This window comes from Eretmochelys imbricata, chromosome 4, assembly GCF_965152235.1.
Source record: "Eretmochelys imbricata isolate rEreImb1 chromosome 4, rEreImb1.hap1, whole genome shotgun sequence".
NCBI classification, from domain to species: domain Eukaryota; kingdom Metazoa; phylum Chordata; order Testudines; family Cheloniidae; genus Eretmochelys; species Eretmochelys imbricata.
Window position 1 is genome coordinate 66309150 of NC_135575.1, and position 26915 is coordinate 66336064.

General features: G+C 43.8%; 2 protein-coding genes across 6 annotated transcripts in view; one reads left to right on the forward strand and one right to left on the reverse strand.

Moving 5' to 3' along the window:
* The window catches only part of ETFDH (electron transfer flavoprotein dehydrogenase), a 30047-nt gene extending 29152 nt beyond the window's left edge, over positions 1-895 (forward strand). For all 4 annotated transcript variants that reach the window (XM_077815414.1, XM_077815415.1, XM_077815413.1 and 1 more), the window contains one exon: positions 369-895. In XM_077815414.1, coding sequence (XP_077671540.1) covers positions 369-532 — 164 coding nt within the window. In that variant the 3' untranslated portion in view covers positions 533-895. The remainder of the gene's footprint in view (positions 1-368) is intronic.
* A 138-nt stretch (positions 896-1033) lies between these two features.
* Positions 1034-25026, reverse strand: PPID (peptidylprolyl isomerase D). Of its 2 annotated transcripts, XM_077815418.1 has the most exons (10): positions 24908-25026; positions 21429-21569; positions 19613-19719; positions 15962-16150; positions 13858-13980; positions 12381-12487; positions 8692-8833; positions 3062-3148; positions 2944-2986; positions 1034-1634 (listed from the first exon to the last, which is right to left on the reverse strand). In XM_077815418.1, exons 1-10 carry the CDS (start codon positions 24972-24974, stop codon positions 1546-1548), a joined length of 1095 nt encoding a protein of 364 aa, XP_077671544.1. In that variant the 5' UTR covers positions 24975-25026; the 3' UTR covers positions 1034-1545. The 2 variants fall into 2 exon arrangements, with proteins under 2 accessions (XP_077671544.1, XP_077671545.1); XM_077815419.1 differs by lacking the exon at positions 3062-3148.
* Positions 25027-26915: the final 1889 nt, after the last annotated feature.

Consider the following 26915-nt stretch of genomic DNA (forward strand, 5'->3'; position numbering starts at 1 on the left):
CAACAGTCCAGAAGCAGCAGCTGGAGCCTGTCCCTGCCCTGCATATGCTCTGGAGACACTCCACTGGTTCCGCTGCCTAGGGGAAGAGTTGTGGGGGTTGGCCTTCTGGGGTACACTGGACCCAAGGTCCTTCCTGAACTAATTTTTTGGGGAAAATGCATTTCTTGACAAAGCAGTTGTCAATACAAGTGTACAAGAGACAACTGAACTACATAATGAAGTTACCAGATGGTAGTCACAGCATTTGTAAGGTAATGGTTATTGAAGAGTGCAAGAGTTTGTAATAGAATCTTTTAAATCTAGGTCTTAGCATTCAATTGTTTACTCATCTGTCCACTGCAGTGACACATCATTCTCATCTTTTGCAGGTGTTTATGAATATGTTCCCCTGGAAACAGGAGAAGGGTTACGGTTGCAGATAAATGCTCAGAATTGTGTCCACTGCAAAACATGTGATATTAAAGACCCAAGCCAGAATATTAACTGGGTAGTACCTGAAGGGGGAGGAGGGCCAGCTTATAATGGAATGTAAATTTGATCAAAACTATCTAATGTTCTTCCCAGACATGTCTTAACCTCACACAAATATATGCTATGGTGTAACTAAGCCTATCGCTGACTGAACGTTAATTGGGTGAGGTTACTGAGCCAGCTGAATTTCATACCACTATGTGGTAAGAAATTTCATTAACCACTATGTTAAATAGTGAATGCAAAGTCAAGGCAGTCAGACAGACCTTAGCCTTAGTTATGAAAGAATATGCCTTTTTACTGGATCAAAGACGGTGGTGCAGCTTTCCCAAGTGCTGTTTTCTGTGACTTACAACTTGATGTTAGATCTCTTGCCAAAGTTCAGTGGAAACACCCTGAACCACAGCTGTAAAAATATGGTGAATTCACGTTTTCTGCTCCTTCCTACCATGTTCTATCAATGCAATTTTGGTTAATTTTCAGTTGCATTAGGGAAAATGAGTCAAGCAAGGGAATACTGTATCACTGCTTTCAAAGGTTACATTAAGTAGACAGGCAAATATTTAGCAAGCTTCCTGTTTCAAAGGAAGAAACTTTTAATAAAGCTAGTTTGCCATAAAACGTGGTTTTGAGTGAACAACTGAGTTTATGAATAGTGTTTACAAACTGTTTGTCTTAGACAGAACTACTTATAGTGGTACTGATGTATACATGCTGACTTGCTGCTCTAGTGAAGGAACTAATGGGAGAATACTGTACTTCAACTTGCTTCCTGGGTGTTAAAACTGATGATCTGGTAAACTTAAGAATAACTAATATGGTTAAGTATGTGTCTTATTGTTTTCCGAGAGTCACTTTAGCTATAAAAACAATTGAAAACCAAAATTTTTACTTTTAGTATGAAACTCCAGTTTAAATAGTAAACATTGGAAATAATCAATTGATTGCAGTATAGGACAGATAACAGAAGTAACACTTGCCTCTACGGTGTCTTGTCTCATATAGTAGGAGTGCTTACAATAGTGTATGGGTCAGTCATTCAGTGCCTAAACTTTAACAGGAAAAAACCTTCACTTAAGCAAACATTTTAGCATAAGCTGCTTTTTCCTTTTCCTTTTGGGCCTTTATCTTCTGTTTCACCTTGAGTGCTTCAGTTTGGATAGCTGTTTAAAAAAAAAAAACACACATGACTTTCCACCTCCTATAGTTGTCCCACAGCACTATATCAATAACCCATTTTTATTTTATGCTTTACATAGGCTAAACTGTGTCTGCCTGGATTCTAGTCATAGGGGGTAGTTATCAAGCTGGGTACTAGTGAAAAATCCTCCCCAACTGTTTTTTCCATTCAATTGCAAAATAGGATAAATAGGCTCAGAGAAATGGATGTAGGAAACAGTAGTGAGCCTGAATTCCTGATCCAAAGAGTAACATTCAGTTAAGCAGCAGAGAATGGAATCAAACCAGAAAGCAACTTCAGATTTTTTAGGATAAAGGATGCACAAACCCCACTTAGTTCTTGCTGAAGTAGAACTCCCTGACCCAAGGAGATGCATGCCTCTTCCTCTATAACAAGGGAGGTAGAAGACACTTCTCCACACACACAAGTGGAAGATTGACAGCTATCAGCAGCAGACTCTGTGTGAAAGAGAGTTACTTCAGCACTAATTCTATGTCCTCATATTTTGTCAATGTCTAGGAAGTAGGGACCTCACAAAATGAAAAATTCTGAGTCTTAGTTCATCTCTTGCAGAACTAACATAATACTATGTAAAAGCCTGTTAGGGCGCGGCTACCCTTGCAAGTTACAGCGCATTAGCTCACACGCAAGGCACATAGAGCGCTGCTGGTACTCCACCTCGGCAAGTGGAATAATGTATGCTGCACTGCAGCACAAGTGTGAAAGAGGTGTTATGTTACTGTGCTCTGATTGACCTCCGGAAATGTCCCATAATCCCCTTACACCAAGTGGCCACTCTTGTCATTGTTTTGAACTCGCTGATATGCCCTTTCAAACATGGAGGGATTGGCTTTCTGACAGCTGGCTACTTATCTGCTCCAGGACAAAGGAACCATTACTGAGAGACACTGCTTGCTTTGAGTGAGTGAGAGAGGAGGTCAGCTGCTGTCTGAACTTACAAGAGAGCATGTCAGCATGCTGTCATTTCCCAACCCCAACCCACTCATTCTCCCTCCATATACACACTGCACCTCATGCCCCACATTTGAAAAGCATGTGCAGCCACTTGCACACTGAGATAGTGATGACAATGCGCTGCTCTTTGTGGCATTGCAAGAACCACTAATGTGGCCACGCCAGTGTGCTTCCAGCTGAGAGTGCGAACACTCAGCAGTGTTTTCCCTGCTGTGGTCACCGAAGGCTGGTTTAACTCCCAGTGCTCTACAACTGCAAGTGTAGCCATGCCCTAAAAGAGTATATGCCACATTGCTAAAATTCGCTTGACAGTTTACCTTTATCTTCAGGTGTTATCTCTTGAGCCTTCTTAAGATCAGCCTTCAATAAAAAAAACAAAAATAAGTAGATGCTTTATTGATCCTTTTAAAAAAAAACAGCAACAAAAGTAGTTACCAGTGCCTGATCAAAATCTCTTATTCCCTGCCAGCCTTGAGCCCGTCTGTAAAGTGCTTTGGTGTTTGCTGGATCTATTGCAAGTGCCTGCAAAATGAATAAAAGTGGTTTAGTATTCATCAGTGTACTCTAAAGCAGTGGTTCTCAAAGCTAGTCCACTGCTTGTTGAGGGAAAGCCCCGGAGCGCTGGACCAGTTTATCTGCTGCGTCTGCAGGTTCAGCAGATCGCGGCTCCCACTAGCCACGGTATGCCATTCCAGGCCAATGGGGGCTGTGGGAAGCAGCACAGGCCAAGGGACATGATGGCCACCCTTCCTGCAGCCCCCATTGGCCTGGAGCAGCAAACCGCAGCCAGGGGGAGCCACAATCAGCCGAACCTGCGGATGCGGCTAGTAAACAAACCAGTCCGGCGCGCCAGGGGCTCTCCCTCAACAAGCGGTGGACCGGCTTTGAGAACCACTGCTCTAAAGCCTTCCGCTAATATGAAGAGCGCCAAAACACACACAATTAGCCAATGGGCAAGAGCCCCTAGGAGAATAACATGAGGGCGAAAGGAGTCCAGGAGAGCTTGCTGTATTTTAAAGAATCCTTATTGAGGTTACAGGGACAAACCATCCCAATGTGTAGAAAAAATAATAAATATGGCAGGCGACCAGCTTGGCTTAACAGTGAAATCCTTGCTGATCTTAAATACAAAAAAGAAGCGGAAGATTGGACAAATGACTAGGGATGAGTATAAAAATATTGCTCGGGCATGCAGGAGTGAAATCAGGAAGGCCAAATCACACCTGGAGTTGCAGCTAGCAAGGGATGTTAAGAGTAACAAGAAGGGTTTCTTCAGGTATGTTAGCAACAAGAAGAAAGTCAAGGAAAGTGTGGGCCCCTTACTGAATGAGGGAGGCAACCTAGTGACAGAGGATGTGGAAAAAGCTATTGTACTCAATGCTTTTTTTGCCTTTGTCTTCATGAACAAGGTCAGCTCCCAGACTACTGCACTGGGCAGCACAGCATGGGGAGGAGGTGACCAGCCCTCTGTGGAGAAAGAAGTGGTTTGGGACTATTTAGAAAAGTTGGAGGAGCACAAGTCCATGGGGCCGGATGCGTTGCATCCGAGACTGCTAAAGGAGTTGGCAGATGTGATTGCAGAGCCACTGGCCATTATCTCTGAAAACTCATGGCGATCAGGGGAAGTCCCAGACGACTGGAAAAAGGCTAATGTAGTGCCCATCTTTAAAAAAGGGAAGGAGGAGGATCCTGGGAACTATAGGCCAGTCAGCCTCACCTCAGTCCCTGGAAAAATCATGGAGCAGGTCCTCAAGGAATCAATTCTGAAGCACTTAGAGGAGAGGAAACTGACGAGGAACAGTCAGCATGGATTCACCAAGGGCAAGTCATGCCTGACTAATCTAATTGCCTTCTATGATGAGATAACTGGTTTTGTGGATGAAGGGAAAGCAGTGGACGTGGTGTTCCTTGACTTTAGTAAAGCTTCTGACACTGTCTCCTACAGTATTCTTGCCAGCAAGTTAAAGAAGTACGGGCTGGATGAATGGACTATAAGGTGGATAGAAAGCTGGCTAGATTGTCGGGCTCAACGGGTAGTGATCAATGGCTGCATGTCTAGTTGACAGCCAGTATCAAGTGGAGTGCCCCAAGGGTCGGTCCTGGGGCCGGTTTTGTTCAATATCTTCATAAATGATCTGGAGGATGGTGTGGATTGCACCCTCAGCAAGTTTGCAGATGACACTAAACTGGGAGGAGAGGTAGATACGCTGGAGGGTAGGGATAGGATACAGAGGGACCTAGACAAATTGGAGGATTGGGCCAAAAGAAATCTTATGAGGTTCAACAAGGACAAGTGCAGAATCCTGCACTTAGGATGGAAGAATCCAGTGCACCGCTACAGACTAGGGACCGAATGGCTCGGCAGCAGTTCTGCAGAAAAGGACCTAGGGGTTACAGTGGATGAGAAGCTGGATATGAGTCAACAGTGTGCCCTTGTTGCCGAGAAGGGCAATAGCATTTTGGGATGTATAAGTAGGGGCATTGCCAGCAGATTGAGGGACGTGATCGTTCCCCTCTATTCGACACTGGTGAGGCCTCATCTGGAGTACTGTGTCCAGTTTTGGGCCCCACACTACAAGAAGGATGCAGAAAAATTGGAAAGAGTCCAGCGGAGGGCAACAAAAATGATTAGGGGACTGGAACACATGACTTATGAGGAGAGGCTGAGGGAACTGGGGATGTTTAGTCTACGGAAGAGAAGAATGAGGGGGGATTTGATAGCTGCTTTCAGCTACCTGAAAGGGGGTTGGTTCCAGAGAGGGTGGCTCTAGACTGTTCTCAGTGGTAGCAGATGACAGAACAAGGAGTAATGGTCTCAAGTTGCAGTGGGGGAGATTTAAGTTGGATATTAGGAAAAACTTTTTCACTGGGAGGGTGGTGAAGCATTGGAATGCGTTACCTAGGGAGGTGGTGGAATCTCCTTCCTTCGAAGTTTTTAAGGTCAGGCTTGACACAGTCCTGGCTGGGATGATTTAATTGGGGATTGGTCCTGCTTTGAGCAGGGGCTTGGACTAGATGACCTCCTGAGGTCCCTTCCAACCCTGATATTCTATGAACCCATCTATTTTAAGGGTAAGCTGCCTGAAAACAAATCAACTTTTAAATGAAAGCACAATCAATCAATAGAGTGCAGTATTACTATCCAGGGTTTATCTAGCACGGGGGTGGGCAAACTTTTTGGCTCAAGGGCCACATCGAGGTTGCAAAACTGTATTGACGGCTGGGTAGGGGAGGCTGTGCCTCCCCAGACAGCCTGGCCCCTGACTGCTCCAGCCCCATCCACACCCCCACCCCCTGACAGGACCCCTGACCCCTATCCAATCCCCCCTGCTCCCTGACCGTGCCCCCCACTCCATCCAGCTGCTCCCTGTCTGCCTCCCCAGGATCCCCTGCCCGTTATCCAACCCCCGCCCCCTTACCATGCTGCTGAGAGCAGCCAGAGCCAGCCACGTTGCCTGGCAGGAGCAGTGGGCCAGAGCACTGGCAGCACAATGAGGTGAGGCTGCGGGGGAGGGGAGACAGCAGGGGAGGGGCTGGGGCTAGGCTCCCCAGCCAGGAGCTCAAGGGCTGGGCAGGACGTCCTGCAGGCCAGATGTAGCCCGCAGTTTGCCTACCTCTGATCTAGCATGTTGTTGAGTATTAATAGTGCTAATTCCCTGTCTACAGAAATGAGCCCATAAGCAGGTGCAGATTCTCCTTCTACCCCAACAGATTCAGGGATGGTGGGATAAAGGATAGATATGTATGATTACTGCAAATTTTCTAACCACTTAAATACTCAATGAATCCATTATTTAATGACAAAAAGGACCATTAAACCATCCAGTCTGATCTCCTGAATAATTCAGGCCACTAAATTCCACCCAGTTACCCCTGCAGTGAGTCTAATTACTTGATTGGCTAGAAAGGTATACAGTTTTTATTTTTAAGACAAAGGATGGAGAATCCACCAATTCCCTTGGTAGTTTGTTTTAATGGTTAATCATCTTCTATTAATAATTTGGACCTTATTTCTCATTTGTATTTGTCTGGTTTAATCTTTCAGCTTTTCTCAGCTAGATTAAAGTACTCACTTTAGTACTCATTATTTTCTCCCCCGCAAGCTACTTGTACACTAATCAAATCACCTCTCAATCATTTTGATAAACAAAACTCACATCCTCAAATCATTCTCGTCTCTTTTCTGCACCCCCTCCAATTTTTCAGTGTTTTTTAAAAATGTGGACTGCAGAACTGAGTGAAATATTCCAGTATCATTCTCACCAATGCCACATACAAAAGTAAAACCCCTTTTTACTCCGACTGCTCCTGTTTGTACCATCGAAGGATCACATTAGTTCTTTTTGCCACTGCATCATACCAGGAGCTCAGTGCTGCATTGTTTGTTCCCTGTAACACCTAAAATCTGTTCCAGAGTCTCTTTCCAGGATACAGCCCCTCATTCTTTATTTCTTGATGTATAGTTTTTCATTTGGCAATATTAAATTTTTAATGGGGATAGCTTACAAGCAATCCAAATTGCTCTGTAGGACTACCCTGTCCTCATCATTTACCATTTTGCTAATCTGTCTCATCTGCAAATTTTAATCAGCAACAATTTTATATTAACTTCCAGATCATTGATGGAAATATTGACTAGCATCAGGCTTAGCACCAAGCCATATGGAATCCCACTAGAAACTCCCTCCTTTGATGATGATTCCCTATTGACAGCTACTTTGAGACGTGTTAGCTCGACAGTTTAGTCTGTTTAATGTTTGCTTTGATTTTTAAATTGCTAATTCTTAAACCAGAATGTCATGTGGTATTAAGTCAAATGCCTTACAAAAGTTTTTTACATTTATGTAGTTACATTTATCAACCAAATTTGTAATCTCAAAGCATGAAATCAGATTTGTTTGACAAGAAAACCATACTGACTGGCATTAATTCTACTTCTATCCTTTAAATTTATTATCAATTGAATCCTTTATCAGCTCTTCCATTCTTTTGTGCAGGACTGATGTCAGACAAGCTGGCTTACAGTTACCTGGCTCATCCTGTTTGCCTGTTTTAAATATTGGCATTCTTCCAATCTTCTGGAATTTCCCTGGCAATCCAAGATTTATCAAAAGTGATCAGCTGACCAGAGATTGCCTCAGCTGACTCTTTCAGCTTGAGTGCAAGTTATCTGGGCCTGCTGATTTCAAAGTGTTTATCTGCAGTAATGTTAGAGAAAAGGTGGGTGAGGGAATATCTTTTATTGGACCAATAAAAATAACCTACTAAAATTTGTCTAACACCCTCAATTATTAATGGTCTGGAAAATACCTCATCTTTATGTGAGGAGTACATCATTCTGCTTTTTTCTCCAAATATGTAACAGTTACTGAACACTTCTGCCTTTTTTCATCATCATCATCAATTTGAGCTCCAAATAGTTATGGGCTTATAACTGTTGCTAGGTGTTCCTTTGTTCCTAAAACTTAACTCCTATTTGGCCTTAGCCTTTGAATTCCTCCGTTCTCTCTTGTCTAATGTCTGCACTTCGCTTCCAGTTTACATCAGTTTGCTATTTTCCCCTTTTTCAATTGGTTATATTGCCTTTTCATTTCTAATTGCTGCCTTCCCTTTATCATTTAGCCAAAGTTATCCATTCATTACAATTAACCTGTAAAATAAAACTAGAAATCTGATTCAAAGAGTGAGGGTAAAGCTTGCTGAATGCTACACACTTATAAAAAGGTTCCTTGTTTCTGAAAGATAATGTAATCTATTGTTCTATACAAAGTAAGAGTGCTCCCAGAAAATGCACAGCTTGCATTTAGCTCCAATAAATAACAACTTGTATTCTGAAATATTACTGATGTGACTCCACTACTATTTTTTCTGAACAAGTAAACAGCCTGCCAAAAATGAGTTAATTTGTATATTAAAAGTGGTTTGCACTAAAGCCTTGCCTATCTTCCTTTAATTTATTATAGGAAAATGAGCCTCGACAAACCTGATTTTGAAAAAAAGGCTTTTAGTCTTGTCTTTATTTTCCAAATTACTTTCTACTAATCAAAAGATGAAATTTAGCTTACCTCACAACAATTTTCAATAGCTCCCTGCCAGTCTGACACCTTCAGTTTACAAGCAGCAATATTTAAAAGGCAGATCAAGACAGTAGGATTAAACTTTGCTGTATTTGATTCCTCCACTATGGCTTTAGAAGCTTCCACATACCTGCACAAAACAAATTTACAAATTGTATGTATTAGTGTATATACTGTAACTTGCAACATTTAACTTTTTTCTGCCCTTTGCTATCTTGCTGAAAGTATATCAAGAACTACCAGTCACATGAACTCTTATCCACCTTAGTTTACTATTTCTAAACATCCATGCCCATTATATGGTTATATAAAAATTAAACTGAACTTATGCTTCTTACAATTGGCTGTACAAAAAAAAAAACAACACACCACAATTTTAAATAATCATCTTTTACACAACATTGTCCCTTCCTCCTCTCCAAGTATTTGGCTACACTGCCTGAATTATTTTAACTCGTTGTACTTGAAACTGTATAGGTAAACAATATAAGCTGTAGAGTTTGCAAAATGCAGTCATTTACCTCCAACAAACAAGACTGCCATAAGAAAATAAGTGGAGAGAAAAGAGGAGGGGTATAATTCCCATTTCCTTGTGATGCTAGTGTCATAGTTTTGAAGAAACTGCACCTGCATCTCTCCCACCCAGCTCCGTAGTCCACTCCAGGAATTCCCAGCCAAGTCTGAGGTCTCCAGCCAGCACCAGTCCCTGGGCAGGAACCCTTGTTTCACTCTCTTCTGACTGGGGTTTTAAGGCTGCTCAGCTCCCTGGGATATCACAGTTCAGGGCAAGCAAGCCAGTCTACCTAAAGGCTATTTCTTTCTCTCCACTGGCTCTACACATTGTATTTGCCAGCAGTTACAAGTTACCACATGTTTCTTTTGAAGCAAGCACATTTATTCTTAAGGTAAAAGCATTACAGAGAAGACAAAAAGTGAAAATGCCTATGTGCATGCTAAAAGCTTACCGGAGGTCACCCATCAGTCTTATGGGGCCTTAGCGAGTCAAAGTCCTTCCAACCCTTCTGCAAGGGTTGTGGGGCCTCCCTTGGACAGATGATCCTGTCCGTTTGCTGGATCAGAAAGAAGGCCATGCATCAGTTTAAACACAGCCTTTTTATGCCAAAAGCCCTGTCTTCCAAGACTGGAAACCCAGATTGAATCAAAATATGCAAACCTCCAAAGGATGTAGTACCTCTCTGGAGGTAATTACAACTTGAGTGATTCTCCTTAATGACCCCCACTGTTTTAGTTCCTGAAGAGCTGTGGCAGCCTTCTTCTTGGAGTAAAATGCAATCATAAATACAAACCCTGGCCCACAGTGATACATGAGCCTAATACAATACGTTTCCCCTCAAGATACTGCATGCAGTTGCAACGCTTGTCATAGCCAGTTCAAGGCTCGGTTTTTGAACTTCAAAGTCAGGACTCAACTACATCAGTGACTTCATCTCTATGCACGAACCACAAAGATAGTTGAGATCTTCTGGGATAATGCAGTTGACAAAGGCAAGGTGGAAGCATAATCAGATGACGTAAGGAGATCAGCCTGGCAATAAAATAATCCTACAGAAGAAATCTGACTACTCCACCATTCGTCTATTTCTAAGACACACATTCTAAGACCTTCCTCTTTGGAACAGTGTTTCCATCATCACAAGATTTACTTTTTAAAAAACAAAACATGATTTCACATATGTTCAATTCAGTCAGAGCTTCCTGTAATCAAAGAACAGAAGAGAGCAGAGATCACTGAAATTCATTAGGGACTTAGCTAAGCAGATCCAGTTTAGTTGTGAAATGTTTGAATACTGCAGCAATGGATGCTATACAAAACACTAAAAAAACCCAGCATGCTGGAGATGGGGAAGGAAATTAATTCTGCAGTTGAATGCTCTGCCCCAAATTGATGTGTCAATAAAAAAGGTTTTAGAACAACCTGATAAACAGGAATAAGTCACCTGGAAGAGATGGTATTCCCTGAAGAGTTCTGAAGGAACTCAAACATGAATATGCAGAACTACTAACTATACTATGTCAACTATCTTGAAATCAGCCTCTGTACCAGATGACTGGAAGGTAGTAGCTCATGCAACACCACTTTTTAAAAAGGGCTGCAGAGGCAATCCCAGTAATTACAGGTTGATGAGCCTAAATTCAGTAGCAGATAAATTGGTAGAAACGATAGTAAAGAACAGAATTATCAGACACACAAACATGGTTTGTTGGGAAAGAGTCAACATGGCTTTTGTAAAGGGAAATCATGCCTCAATCTATTAGAATTCTTGGAGGGAGTCAACAAGCACGGATAAGGTTGATCCAGTCAATACAGTGTTCTTGCTTTTCAGAAAGCCTTTGACAATGTCCGGCACCAAAGGCTCTTAAGGAAATTAAGAAGCCATGGGATAAGAGGGACAATGTTCTCATGGATCAGTAACTGGCTGAAAGAGAGGAAACAAATGGTAGGAATATGTGGTCAGTTTTCACAATGGAGAGGTGAACAGTGGGGCTCCCCAAAGGATCTGTACCGGAACCTGTTCTGTTCAACATGTTCATTAATGATCTGGAAAAGAGGAGTGAACAACAAAGTGGCAAAAGTGTAAGGATGATACAAAATTATTCAACATAGTTAAGTCCAAAGTAGAGTGCAAGGAGCTAGAGAGATCTCACAAAACTGGGTGACTGGGCAACAAAATGGCAGATGAAATTCAACTCTGATAAATGCAAAAAATAATCCCAACTATTCATATACAGTGGGTTCTAAATTAGCTGTTACCACTGAAGAAAGAGATCTTGGAGTCACTCTGGATAGTTCTCTGAAAACTTCCACTCAATACACAGCCACAGTCAAAAAGGCTAACAGTATATTAAGAAGTAATAGGGAAAGGATAGAAAATAAGACAGTAAATATCACAATGCCACCATATAAATGCATGATGCTCCCACACCATGAATGCTGTGTCCAGTCCTGGTCATCTCATCTCAAAACAAAAAAAATAGTGGAACTGACAAGGTTCAGGGAAGAACAACAAAGATGATCAAGGGTATGGAACGGCTATGGAGGGTATGAAACAGTGGGTATGGAGACCAAGAAAGATAAGGACTGTTCACCTTACAAGAGAGACAACTAAAGGAGATAAGAGAGAAGTCTATAAAATCATGGAAAGTATGAATAGGGAAGTGTTATTTACCCTTTCTTACAATACAAAAATATGTGTCACCCAATGAAATTAATAGGCTGCAGCTTTAATAAAAACGAGGAATTACATTTCACACAACGCACGATTAAATCGTGGAACTCATTATCATGGGATGTTGTGATGCCTAAAAGCATAACTGGATTAAAAAAAGAACTGGATACGTTCACGGAGGATAGGCCCATCAATGGCTATTAGCCAAAACGATCAGGGATACAACTGTATGCTCGGGACAACCCTAAACCTCTGACTACCAAGAAGCCGGGAGTAGACGCCAGGGGTAGATCGCTCCATAATTGTCCTGTTCTGGTATACTCCCACCAAAGCTCTGGTAGGGATCACTGTGACAAGATATACCACGGTCTGACCCAGTATGGAAGCTCTTATGTTCTTATGCCAACCGTTAAGCCCCCTGTCAATATTCAAATCTAGGGACATTTAATTAGAATGCCTCACCTTGGTTTCTGCAGCAGGAACTCTTACCTTAAGCCTTTAGTGTACTTTTTAGTTGCCATTGCCCAGTTCTGTGTTTTGAAGAAAGTATTTCCTATATTCTTTATATCTTCTGCTATGGAAACAATCTTGTCAATCTATTGAGAAGAAGAGAAAAAAATCCTATATAATGTCAGTATTAAATTATGTAATTTATACCAAGTTGCAACAAGTCTTTGGACTGCTTAATATTTAACAGTAGGATCCCAAGTCAATTCTCTTTCAAAGATTGCCAGAATGCACCAAACAACACAAATTTTGAAATTAAACTATATTCAAACAACTGTTATAATATTCTATTATATGAGCAACACATTCTCCTTGATCAATGGTATGAAACTCCCATTGAGTTGTACATGAGGATAAGAACATAAGAATGGCCATTCTGGGTCAGGATATTGGTCCGGATAGACCATTGGTCTGTCGTCTGACAGTGGCCAGTGCCAGATGCTTCAGAGGGAATGAACAGAACAGGGCAATTATTGAGTGATCCATCTCTTGTCGGCTAGTCCCAGCTTCTGGCAGTTAGGGCTTTAGGGACACCCAGAGCATGGGATTGCGTCCCAGACCATCTTGTCTAATAGCCATTAGTGGACCTATCCTCTAGGATCAGGGGGACTGACTTCAAGAGAACAAAACATAACAGCAATAGAGAACATGCGATCACTAATCTAATTGTTTCCCCCTAAATGCAGTTACATGAATGAACATTCCTTCCTCCTTAATCCAGGATCAGGTAAACAGAAGCTTTGGCTGTACCCATAAAAAAATCAGAGATTTGTTAGTGATGTAGGTATATAACCAAGAACTTCTCATTCCCGAGAGTATTTTGTCTTTTATTTCCCACAGTTCAAGACACAGATAGATACTTGATCTGCATCGGCCTTCCAACTAACAATCAACAACTAACACACTTCTGTCTTTCCCTCATACCACTTCTAGATCCATAAAGTAAGGCTGATAGTTAACTGCCTGCCAAATACGATGGCAGTGTTGTCTGTCTACACAGGGCATGCCTAGAAATTGCTTTGTGGGTGAAAAATGTGGTAATGAGATGATTTTCTAACTATGGAAAGGAACTAAATAAACCTTTAAATAAGCTCCAGAGTATGCTATTAATACTATGAAATCCTATGTAAATTATGCCTCTGGAAACTTGTCACTACAGCACCACAATGAAGAACTGAGTAGCAGATGTAAAGGAAGAACAGAAAAAAACCCTTTTAAGTGGAAGGTTTTGTTTTTAGCCTTATGTGCACTGGAAAAAATAAATCATAGTTAGCATTAACAAGAGCAGCTAAAAGAAGTATCACAAAATTCCTCATTATTACCTCTAACCTGCCCTAACAGACTTCTTAAAAATAAACTCAAGTCTGGTGAACCTGACAACAACCACCATATATCTCAGGTTATGTAAATGTCATCATTGCACAGGAAAAATAATTATCTTCAAAGGAAAACGACTTACATCTTTTAAATCTACATCTGAATCTTCAGGGAAATCTGGGTGAGTATCACCAGAGCCATCCATTGGGGAGATCCCCCAGTTATCGCCTTCCTTCAGCTCTCCACATTCTGCAATAATGCACAACTGTAAAAAAACAGGAGGCGTACAATATGCAATGTTGCTATTCACTAATCGGAAAGCTTTAGTTCTTTTGTATTGCCAAAAGATCGGTGAAAGTGTCTTCCTGTCACTCCCAAACTACAGATTTCAGAAGCCTACTTCAGCTGCTTCTAACTATCCTTATGAAACTTCATTTTCAGCTTTACTGCAAGGTAAACTCATCAAGTTCAACCACTGGATTGGAGGGAGTATAGGGCTATTTACCCCATAGTAAAACTAAATTGCCTAATTTTCACTGTGTTTTTACCTCAGGATAGCTCATGCATGTTAGATACTGAGGTAGAAAAACCCACCTATTATAGCAGTGAAGACGACAAGGCCATATGTGGAAGGGTGACACACACATTGATTCACTACCGCTTCCTGTTGCTGCTCTCTGTTTCTTGGAAGCATCATCCAAAGCTTAGACCACTTAGCTTGTAAAAATCTAGCAAGATCACACCACAAGAAGCCATTACACTAGGAATGACTGAATTGCTCATCTTTGCTACCACACATGAAAGGAAAAGCATGTGTGTTTTTAGGTTGTATAGCGTGGTAGCAAAATGAAGCAAAATACATGCTTTCCTTTCCAACAACAAGGGTAATTTTTCAGATATTATGGAGGAGATATTGATGATGAAAAATAATTGGTCATATTTTATGATTTGGTCATATTTTATGTTTGACAAAGAGCCATTAATCTTCTAACATAGCCATGTTAAATGTACTAATTAAACTGTTTGCTCAATACTGTTAGACCAGAAGTGGGCAAACTATGGCCCGTGGGCCTGTCCTTCCCGGCCCCTGAGCTCCTGGCCCAAGAGGCTAGTCCCTAGCCCCTCCCCCATGGTTCCCCCTTCCCCGCAGCCTCAGCTTAGTGCACCGCAGGTGCAATGCTCTGGGCAGCAGGGCCGCGAGCTCCTGTGACAGTGCAGCTGCAGAGCTGCAGCCTGACCGGTGCTCTGTGCTGTGCAGCACGGCTGCCTGTCCTGGTGCAGCCACACCGGCAGCCATCGGTGCTCCAGGCAGCGCGGTAAGGGGTCAGGCGGGAGTTGGATAGAGAGGAGGGGAGTTCAGGGGGTGGTCAGGGACCAGCTTGCGGATAAGGGTCAGGGCGGTCAGGGGTCCCAGGAAAGCAGTCAGGAAGGAGAGCGGGGAGTTGGATGGGGCGGTGGGGGGCAGTTTGGGGCAGGGATCCCCAGGGGGCCGTCAGAGAATAGGGTGGGTTGGATGGGGCAGGAGTCCCAAGGGGCCGGGCCATGCCTGGCTGTTTAGGGAGGCACAGCCTCCCCTAACCAGCCCGCCATACCATTTCAGAAACCCAATACAGCCCTCAGGCCAAAAAGTTTGCCTGCTCCTGTGTTAGACCTGTGCTAGACACCCCCCGTACCTGTCCTCTAAGCACAGGATGGGAACCAAGAACTCCAGTTCTACCCAGCTCTAACACTAACTCCTTTTGCAACCTTTGGCAAGTCACAACTTCATTTATACAGGTTTCAGTTTCTCATACCTTCAATGTGCAGAGACATTACATTCCTCCCTCATTTCCAAAGGCGGTGTGAAAATTGATTAGTAATAACTAGTTAACATTTGTAGGAGTTTTACACATGTAGAGTATCAAGAATAATTAACTACAAAATATTTTTTTCCCCTTTCCCAGTTTTTAATACTTTCTTTGATCTAAATATTTTATTTAGGATTAGTAAACGGCTTTACCAATCCTGTGACTTTTAGCCTGGAAGTCATTTTCACAATGGAAGACAAAAGCTAATCTGAAAATGTTATATGTTCTGCGAGACAAAGCTCAGAAAAACTTTTTCTAGTTTTGCTCTAACAAAAGCAAACCAATTTTGAATCATACTGAAAAACACAACTAAAATTAATTCTCACAGAATACTAAAACAGTTCTCACAGAAGGCACCATATAATGAAACAAGTGTCCTCCTAGATGTCCTGATCTTACCTTTGCAGGTTTTTCTCCATTCACGTCAACATTTTCTAGTATTTTAGCAACACCCATTCCTTTGATCACTTGGCCAAACACCACATGTTTCCCATCCAGGTGAGGGGTTGGCACTGTTGTGATAAAGAACTGAGAGCCATTTGTATTGGGTCCTGCATTTGCCATGCTCAGCAGCCCTGCCCGATCATGCTGTACGAGAAAATGCCATCAAAGCAAATATAAGTAAGATATGATTATTCTACAAGGTTACAGTGATATACTACCAGGACATCCAATGTACCCCAAATAAGCCCACATTGACAATCTGCAAGGGGCCTGAGGACCACACATAATTTGCAACTGGCTTCATCTTCCCTGACATCAGAGGACAGTTGTCTTTATTGTATTTCCCATAGTTGGTGGCAAGCAAGCTTAGTGACTTGACACTACCCAATCAGTTAACAAGAAATGTTGCATTGGCTGTTTAACTGCATCAGTCAGTTCCATGCTGTCTAAACACCAAAACTTGAGAAATCAGTTGAGGGGTGCCTGATGTGATCTCCTGACATTAAAACCAGCTCTCTGTGTCCCATTTGAAAAAACAAGATACAGTAACTGACTCAGTAATAATGCAATTAATAGGAAATTGTTAAATACTTTCTGAAACCCTATCCATCAAACACTTGTGCATTACTTATTTTACATGAGTAGTCTCATTAACCTTAATGCACCTATTCACGTGAATTGAGTTACTTCCATGCTGTTTGCAAGACTGAGGCCTTATAATTTAAAACTTATTGCTGTATAATCACACACTTTTCCCCTACAATTCTTTTGACTCCTTGTAAGTAAACACATGGATTATTTTGCTTCACCATCCAGATTTTTTCTCTTTAATACTTTTTTCTAAATCACAGCCAAAAAGTTTCATGTTTTTTGGAAATATAGGCTTTACTCAAGTCTTCTACAAAAGAATGGATGCTTACCCTACAGAAGCCGTGCTTCTTCAAGAAGTCATAGTTGCTCTGGATCTCACAGTAGGTGCATGTGCACTTCATGTATGTAAGATTGATTTTTATACCACTGTCTTGCAAAGTTATACATGTGACCTGTGGCTCCTTGTGCTCCAGTATGAGGACAAAAAGGGTTGGACATCCGCAACCCTCCCTCAAGTTCCTCACGCTTCAAAGCCCATGGTAGACGAGGACTCTGGAAAGCAGGAATGGAAAGCACGTCATGGGATCCACACTGGCCTCAAAAGAACATCCTCAAAGAATCACAGTTACTGTAGGGTAAGTACCAATTCTTTCTTCTTGGAGTATGTGTCAATATGGGTCCAACAGTAGGTGGCTGGCAAGCAGTATCCCTTCAGGATGGTGGAAATTAGGAGTTTCAGCTGCCTCAGTAGAATACTGACTATCCTCCTGAACTTGGCAACTGACCTAGTAGCTAAGTTTGAAGCACAGTGTTTGACAAAGGTCCATGTTGCTGCTTTGTAGATCTCTGATACTGGCACACTTCTGAAACAGGCAGAAGATGTCACTTGAGTTCTGATGGAGTGAGTTTGTATGTTTGGTGGGAGAGGTACAACAGTTGACTGGTAATACAAAGAAATGCACTGAGTAATCCATTTTAATATCTTGTGATGAAATGGCTTGGCCTTTGGAACACCTCTAACCAGAAACATACCAGGAGGGGGATGTCTGAATGCTTTGGTCCTGTCAGTGAAAAAAGCAGAGTCCTGGACACATCCAGTAGGTGCAATTCTTTTCAACTGGTGCCAAATGTGCTTTCAGGAAGAAGACAAGTAGCTTGATAGAATTGGTTCAGATGGAAATTCTGACATCACCTTAAGGATGAATTTCAGATGAGGTTTTAGCACCACCTTGTCCCTATGGAATGTTATACAGGGAGATTCAGCCTGAAGCACCAGTCACTTTGCTGGCTCAAGTGATAGCGACTAGGAAGATCATCTTCAGAGTGAGGTAACATAGGGAGAATACTGACAGATGCTCAAATGCATCCTCTGTTTGGTGGGGAATTGCATAGTAGCCCTTTAAGGAACTGATACCATGGGGTGAGAGAAGACAGAGGAGGATTTGCTCCAGCAGGTGACAAGCTGAAATCACTAAGGTGGATTTTAAAGGAGCTGAGAGAAAGACTGGCTTATCTGAGGTGCAGTAAGTATCATGGATCTCTGGTATCAAGACTGGGGTTGAGCTGCCCATATTGAGAAACTCTTCTATTTGGCAGTGCTGAGTCAACCAGCCGCAGTCCAATAAAGTTATTGGTGCCAATGTCGATGGCCCTAATGCCAATGTGGTTGGCACAGTTTTTGACTGTTTTCTTTCCTGTCGCTGCTTGATGCTGTGGAGTAGTGTCTACCCAATGGAGCACTCGCTGAAGATGAACCTTCCCATTCTTTGGAACTGTGGTAGGCTCCACGGTGGCATTTATCAATTGTTCGAGTAGGTGCAGTTACAGCTGTACATCCCTCAACTTGCAAGTCCTTGAGGAGAAAAATTAGCATGGCACATACTTATTGGGGATGTGACTTTCCCCTCAATGTGTCCTTCGACCAGTAAGGTAAGTCTGTCACAGGCCAGGAAGGGTTTCAACTGGATGATTTGGAATCCACCAGACCAGTAGATTCAGGGTGCCTAGCCCTGCTGTATGGGGAGGTGTAGATGGGGTCTCTTCTTCTCTTTTTCTTCACCAAAAAGTTTGAAAAGGAACGAGTTTGAAGCTTAGGAATAGTGGGGCAGACACTTGCTGACTTCCATCTCTTTGTCACAGGTAGTAAGAAGGAGTTGAGTGAGGGTCATGGTCATGCTACCCTTTATGTTCTTGCACAGGAGCATGAGAAGACACTGGGTGTAACCATGGTCCCCCATGGAAACTTCTATTTAAAAAAATCCCATCTTGCATGCATGAGCTGCAGGTGCACCTATAATGGAATCCACACCCTCAGACACTTAAAGTTTTCTTTACAGCAAGACTTTCCAACTAACGCAAACTTAGGAGTGCAAAAACATGAATATAAAATAGTCTTTATTAATGTTTATTTTCCTGTTATGGAAGATATTTGCATGGAAGTAAATACTTTCTCTCAACCTGCCTAAATTTTGCTTCTGCTGGATTCTGCAAAGACGACATTAATCCAGTATTTACGGAAAAATGGAAAAGATGTGATGCAACAGATTCCTCCTTCTGAATTTACAACATTAAATGCGAGAAATCCCTTGTTTTAAAATCACAAATATATGATGACAAAACCCATAGAATTTATTTAATTCAAAACCACTGTATATGAAATTTTGCTCCAGAAATAAAGTTCCTCTAATATTCAATGCAATAATTTTATTATGGAATATTTCCTCTCCTTCAGCCAAGGTACACAATGCACAATTTAATTATGTCATTTTGTTCATGATTTTTAAAATTATGAAGAGAATTTAAAGTGCTGCTGCCCTTGTTTTGTAGGAGTGATAGTCTTTCCCCTAAAACTGAAATATTTTACAGGTAAAGCTACTACAACTTTCTTCACCTCCTCATAGACCGACATCATCATCATGGATCATAATACGTGTAGTAAGATTCCACTGGAGTAATAAGAACCAAACCACCCTAATTTCAAAACCTGATTCCATTTAGCATTTTTAACTACTTTACCTTGTAATGAAAGTTTTCATCTTCGAATTTTTCTCCATATATACTTTCTCCACCTGTGCCATTTTGATTTGAGAAGTCTCCACCCTGGATCATGAATTTCTTAATAACTATTAAGTAGAAAATGAGTCATAAGAGATGGTGTCAAAGCAGGAAGAATGTTAAGCAGGACTACATTCAAGGGTGAAGACCAACCCCACTTCATCAACATGAGCCTTAATTCCTTTCTTATATGAGCAAGAATCCCCTGAACACTTCCATAGTTACAACCAGAAATTCACAACTTCTTGTGGCTTAATATAGAAAAAGCAAAATGGCTAACAATCAATCAAATTTCTTACTGGGCACATAATTGTGCAATACCAGAAATAAGCCATATATCCTTAGTATATAGCATGGTTTGATGATAACTTGCATCTACATATTTTTACAATTATTTTATGCAAGAGAAGGACGGGCAACAGAAGTAATCTTGAGGGTACCGTAGAGAGGGAATCATGATCAGCAAAACAGTCAGGCGAGTCAGTTATACCCAAACAAAAGTGAACAAGATTTCTTAGTTATCAGATTCCCTCGAATTATCCATTTTCAGCTTTTTGAACAACACTTGACTCTCACACCTCAACAGGAAAACCATTTAACTTATTTATCACTCTCAATAAAACAGTTCATTAAATGAATCATTTATATCTGCAAAGGTCAAACAGCATCACCTAAGTGAAAGTACAAGGGTCAGGGTGTCAGAAGGCCTAGTTTCTATTCCAGATTGTCATGGATAGCGTGACTTTGGGTGAGCTATTTTACTTCCCTGAGTCTCAATTTCTCCATCTGTAACATGAGTAAAGAATTATTATCCCATTTTCATAAAGCACTTTGAGATTCTTGGATGACAGTTAAAAAATAAAATTAATAACTTCAAAAATCTTATGTCCCAGAGTATAATAATTGTTTTAGAGCAATGTATTTTCCAAAGCTTTAATAGTCTAGTTCCTCAACATATGAAGAAAAGTCCACAATTACAACAGAGCAAGCTGGGATAAAAAAAATTTTTTTTCACATCAACTAATGATTTCTTATTTATTATAATGCAGTTTCATATTAGGAAGCCTACAGCATTGACTGTGGGATGTCCTAGAAAAGCATAACATGTACACACAAAACCCACAAAAAGTCCACAGATAAAAATCCTTCCTAATATCCTCCACTACCAGCTGTTGTGGAGAAAAACACGAGTAAGCAGCAGCAAAGAAAATCCCTTGCTCACACTGGGTCGTACCCAAAGCCCAATGAAGTCAGTGGAAAGACTCCCACAGCTGTACTACTGCCATTGGAGCAAGCCTACGACCAGCTATTGATGCACTCTCTACAAAAACATGGTCAAGGTAGACAGAAGATAAAATAAAGAGGGATAAATAATGCATTTCTACTATTCTCGAATCCATTACTTTTCTGAACTGAAAACTCTTATATTAAACCAAAATAGCTAATGAGTTCATTTTAGAAATACCATATGTTATGCTAAATCACTTTTAATATATTTCTACTGTAGCTTGGCTCTGCGTTTTCTTTTTTTCCTTTCTAAATCACTAACTCAAAAGGATTTAAATATTGAAAGTCCAAGAAAACTCTCCCTGAGTTCCATGAAAGCCAGATCAGCCCATAACTTAAGTATTGATCACTGTTAGAAATCCACACACATCCCTATCCGCCCAATATTGAAATCAAACTGGTTTTAAAATACTTGAAGTCAACTGTTAATATTATGCAACTTAAACAGAAAATGGGAAAAAACAACAAAATAAAGATGATTCAAACTTACTTCTATGGAAAGGGCATCCTTTATAATGAAGAGGCTTTCCAGTTGTAGGCCCTATCCCTTTTTCTCCTGTACATAGTGCACGAAAATTTTCAGCAGTTTTGGGCACAACATCTGCAAACAATTCTAAGACAATTCGACCAACTGGAATATGAGAGAGAAAGAGTGCGCACACATTTCAGTCCAATCCTGAAAAACAAGTGGAGGAGCCCAGCATCTCAAGACAAACATGTTTATATAGCAGATCTGTAAGTGTGGAAGAGGAGTGGAGAGCAGGGGGGGAATTAATGATTGAATTAACAGTATTTAAGCCATTGTTAAAACTAACCTAATCCTTAAAATATACAATTTTCCATATCCCTCCTACTGCTACCATGGATAGAGCTAGTGAATTACAGCTACAATGTTTGTTATCATAGATTGGGGTGGGCAAACTATGGCCTGCGGCATTGCCACCCCTGTGGCGCCGTGGGCCTCGCACCATTCCCAGAAGCAGCCAGCACCATGTCCCTGCGGCCCCAAGGCGGGGGGGGGGGGGGGGGGGAGAAGGAGAGGGCTCCGTGCACTGCTCTCGCTTCCAGGTACTGCCCACCGCAGCTCCCACTGGCTGGGAATGGGGAACCGTGGCCAATGGGAGCTTCGGGGGAGGTACCCACAGGCAAGGGCTGCGCACTAAGGGGCCATAGGGACATGGTGCCGGCCGCTTCTGGGAGCAGCGCAGGGCCAGGGCAGGCAGGGAGCCTGCCCTGGCACCAGTGCGTGCCATTGCCACCCCGGAGCCACTCCAGGTAAGCAGCGCTGGACTGGAGCCCAAGCCCCTCCTGCACCTGGCACCACAACTCCCTGCCCTGAGCCCCCTGCTGCACCCCTCACCCCTCCTGTACCCCAACTCCCTGCCCTGAGCCCCCTGCCGCAACCCGCACCACTTCTGCACCCCAACCCCCTGCCTGAGCCCCCTCATACCTCCTGCAATCCTCCTCTGCCCCAACCCCTTGCCCCGAGCCCCTTCCTGCACACCACACCCCCCACACACACCCCTCACTCACTCCCGCACTCCAACCCCCTGCCCCGGCCCTGCATGCAATTTCTCCACCCAAATGTGGCCCTCAGGCCAAAAAGTTTGCCCACTCCTGCCATAGATACAGTCAGTGAAAAACTGGCACCATGAACTGGTTAAGGGGGAGACCATGACAGATGTGTCTAAAAACTATTAGAAAACAATCCACACGTATATATGACTCAAATTCTGCCCTTGGACATGCTCACAGGACTCACATAGACTTAAAAGTGCACCATATTTGTGCAGCATGTATTCTTGTTAGAACATGTTGGGAAAATAGAGTTTTGCTTCCATGGAAAATTTCAACTGCTTTTTCTTTTTTATTGTCATTGAAGATAACTACTTTTGCTGACATATCAAAACAAAAATATTTTGGCTGAAAACCAGGGTGGCCATGCAGGGTTGGTTTTCAGCCACTCTGGAAGATATAAGCAAGGACAGAAACCATCTTTGTGTCCATCGTTAGATAGACACATGGGAGCACAGCTCTTGGAAGCTGGGAAAGAGGTCCTTCAACCAACGTGGGCACTGAAGTCTCTAGAATCTCACTATAGATGAAGTACCTGCTTGAACAAAGCCTGTACCTTGCTAAATTATGGTTTAGACTTTTAGATGTGTGTTTTCACTTTTATTTGCTTATAACCATTTCCAACTTTTATTCTTGAACTCACTTAAAAGCCTATCTTCTTTTGTTAATAAACATGTTTTACTATTGATCTAAACCAACGGCAAGGTGTTTAAATGACAGTAAACGTTAATGCCAGTGAATATGGCAAGCTGGTGGGATTTGTCTCTTTAAAGGAGCAAACAGATCATTGTATTCCTCTCAATGCTGCACAGCACAGGGGCTTGGGAAAGTTCAGGACAGGAGGCATGAGGGGTCACATCAGCCAAGTCTGGTACAGAGAAGAGCAGTCTGAGATCATGGCTGGCAAGCTGCTGGATTCAATGTGGCTCACTCAGAGCTGTACAGAATGTAAGTGCTGGCTGGCTGCCTGTGTGGCCCAGGCTTGGTCTACACTAAAGAGTTAGGTCAGGGGTGGCCAACCTGAGCCTGAGAAGGAGCCAGAATTTACCAATGTACGTTGCCAAAGAGCCACAGTAATATGTCAGCAGCCCCCCATCACCTCCTCCAACCGCACTCCCAGCGCCTCCCGCCACCAGCAGCCCCGCTGATCAGCTGTTTCGTGGCCTGTAAGCGGGTGGGGGAGGAGGAGCAAGGACAGGGCAGGCTCAGAGGAGGGGGCAGGAAGAGGTGGAGTGGGGGCAGGGCCTGTGGCAGAACCAGGGGTTGAGCAGTGAGCACCCCCCGGCACATTGGAAAGTTGGCGCCTGTCGCTCCAGCCCCCAAGTCGGTGCCTATACAAGCAGATACATATTAACTTCTGAAGAGCCGCACGTGGCTCTGGACCCACAGGTTGGCCACCCCAAGTTAGGCTGACATAACGCAGCTTATGCTGGCCTATGTCAAGTGTCTACACTGCAGGCTTGCTCCCACCAATGCAAGTGCCCTACTACACCAAGACCTCCACAAGAGGTCTATGTTGGTACACTGTAGTTAGGGTGACACAGTATCTGTGTCATTTATGCATTCCTTACACTGGCTGTCTTGTCCATTTCGGGGTTCGGGGAGCCCTGAAACTGACAAGAAAGCAGGCTCCCGGCTCCCCAGCTGGGCTGCTGCTGGGTCTCAGCGCTAAGCTGCGCGCCCCTCCACTCCCAGCTGGGCGCGGAAAGGTGAGAAGCCCGCACCGGCGGGGGGCAGCTGGGCTCCCCTCTTCAGTCACTGGAAGCGCTCCTGGTGAGGCTGCGCACCAAGGCCAGAAGAAGGGAGGGTAACATGGCCATCCGCCACCACCACAATAATTACTGCGGCGGCCGTAAGTCAACCTGCCTTCCTTAAGCCTGTAGCCAGATAGGGCGCCACACGTAGCCGAACATTTTGAGACCCTCGGGGCTGTCCCCGGAGCACGCAGGCCGCGACCGGGGGCTGGGCTGGCAGCGCTCAGGCCCTGCACAGTGACAGCCACAAACCCCTTCTCGGAGGCGAGGGGGCTGCCCTACAGGAGCCCCCGGCAAGCTCGCGGGACCAGCCCCCCTCCGCTCCCCGAACCGGGACTCCCCGCCCGACGCGCTACAGGCACAAAGCAGCTCGGGGGCGGCACAAGGGCCGCCGGGGTGCCCGGGCCAGGCGCGGAGGGACCGCGGCCGCTGCCCCTTCCCGCCTACCCCGCCCTCCGGGGGAGGGGGCTGGCGAGCCGCAGCCCCGGGGGCGCTGTCGCGGGGCTGCCCGCCGAGAACCCTCCGCCCCCGCGGCCGCCCAGCTGCCTTCCGCGGGGTCTCGCGCCCGTTCTCCAGGGCAACCTGCCGCCGCCGCCCCTCCCGCCCTCCCTGCCCGGGAACCTTCCACGCCCTCACGCACCTCGTTCGCCTCCGGCGTCCACATCGAAGAAGACCCTGGGGTTGGCGACCGGGGACGGGGGCGCCATGCTCCAGCTACCGGCGGCTCCGCTGGTCGCTCCTCCCCGCCCGGCCACGTGCACTGACTTGGCTTCCGTTTCGCCGGGATCGGGAGAATAGCGGCGGCCGCTGGGCGTTGGGCTCGGGCCCGCCCCCTGCTGCCGCCTGTAAGCCTCTCCCAGGCTAGTCGGCGCAGAGAAGCGTGCAGCCAGAGGGGCCCATGTGACCGCACACGCGGCTTCCCTGTCCGATGCACCGGGGGTGCAGACGAGCAGCGTCCGTCTATCTTGGCAGCTGCTGCTCCTAGCCCCCTATTTTAGGGAGGGCGTGGGGGCAACCTCATGACGGGACACACCAAACGTTGCACTGGGTGCCCTCTGTCCTTCGTTTCTCACGCTTGCTTAAGTCTGAGTAACGGGGGGAGACGTGGGGACCCCGTCCCGTGTAGATGCGCTTCTCGTCCTCTGCTGATAGAGGATTTTGCTTTTTGTGCGTTGGCTCACTGAATCATTGAGATTTCCTGCCAGTCACATTGGCCCACAGCCTCGAAGATATTTAGGCTTTTTGGATCTGGGCCCTTGTGCCAGTTTGAGGAGACCACCAGTCCCTGATTTCTCTGCCAGCATGGGGCAATTGACACCTTGGTGCCCCCAGGTCACAAAGTAGTCTAGTGTAAAGATATGCACTCCTAACAATATTAATATCCTGCATGGACACAGAGATGCTACTGAAACTGTGTCACATCTAAAAGGCCAGGAGGGGATTTCTACACAAAAAGTCCAAACAAGAACCAAATGTAAGCATGCACATGACAAGCAAGTGGTTGGGGGTATCTCACAATTCATGGCTAAATTTCCCTCCTCCTCTTCTGGAAGCAGGACTGGAGTTGGAGACAACTTTTTAGCCCTTGATCCTTTCTCCAGTTTTGGGCAGCTTGATGGACTTTAAATTGTAAGACTGCAAATTTCTAGTAAGCAATATACTAGGAAACCTTTGGGTGGTTGTATATTGAAGTATTTAACTTTATATTGGGTTTAATTTTTTTTACTGTTTCCAAATTAAAATTAACTAGATAAAATGTCTTTTGCTGCACCCTTTGACAGTCTCTTGTGAAGTCTGTACAGTAACAATGCTTTGAGTTCTGAGCCCCCAAAAAATCAACCCTAACATCAAAATGCTTGAGGGGAAAGTCATTTTTGTTATCTTATTATTTATTACCAGTTTTAAAATCCTGGGGCATGGCTTGGGGAACATATTTTCAATATAAAACAAGATGGAAGTGATACTGATTGGGAAAGAACTTTGAGGACCTGGTGTACAAATTTTCTTCTTAATACAGGGTAGACATTGATGTTCTAGTGAAACCCCTTAAATGCAGAGCACATTGTAATGGCTGGACAGATAGCTATAGATCAGCATTCACATTTCACCAGGTCCTTAGAGCACTTTCCCCACTAATTAGTATCACCTCTATGTTGTCTGGTTTGAGCTGCATCAAGCTGGCTCTCATCCATCTCTTAATATGTGCCAGCCAGACACTAATAGAGTGTGGGGACAGTAGTTCCAAGATCAAAAGATAAAACGAAGTAGAGCGGTCTGTCACTGGTGTACTGTTGACTCTGGGTCATGATAATTTTGAGTGCCTTTATATAAATGTTGAACAGAAGAGTATTGAGCTCCACAAGGACCATACAGCTGGAAGAAAGAACAGTCATCCTTCACCATTTGGGAACAATTGGAAAGGAGTGAGTGGAACCAGTCTAAGACAACTCCATCTTTCTAAGCCAGGTCATGCAGCTGTGTCAGTAATTTCACATGCTCAAAGGACACCAAAACCTTGAGTCATCAGATATCTGGCCTCAATCCATTGGCCTAAGGAGATATCCGACCATTACAATTAATATTGTTTCTATGTCACGACCTGGGCTGAAACCTAACTAGGTGATGTTCAGGTCCAGGTAGGTGAGTGG

Bases quoted from the DNA above. Each gene is read 5' to 3' on its own strand.
- PPID (XM_077815418.1), bottom strand. From the start codon at position 24,974: ATGGCGCCCCCGTCCCCGGTCGCCAACCCCAGGGTCTTCTTCGATGTG. The intron at 8,834-12,380 runs GTAAGAGTTCCT...TGTTTTGTGCAG, and splicing joins AAGTACACTAAAGGCTTAAG to GTATGTGGAAGCTTCTAAAG. The intron at 2,987-3,061 runs GTAACTACTTTT...TTTTTATTGAAG, and splicing joins GAGATTTTGATCAGGCACTG to GCTGATCTTAAGAAGGCTCA.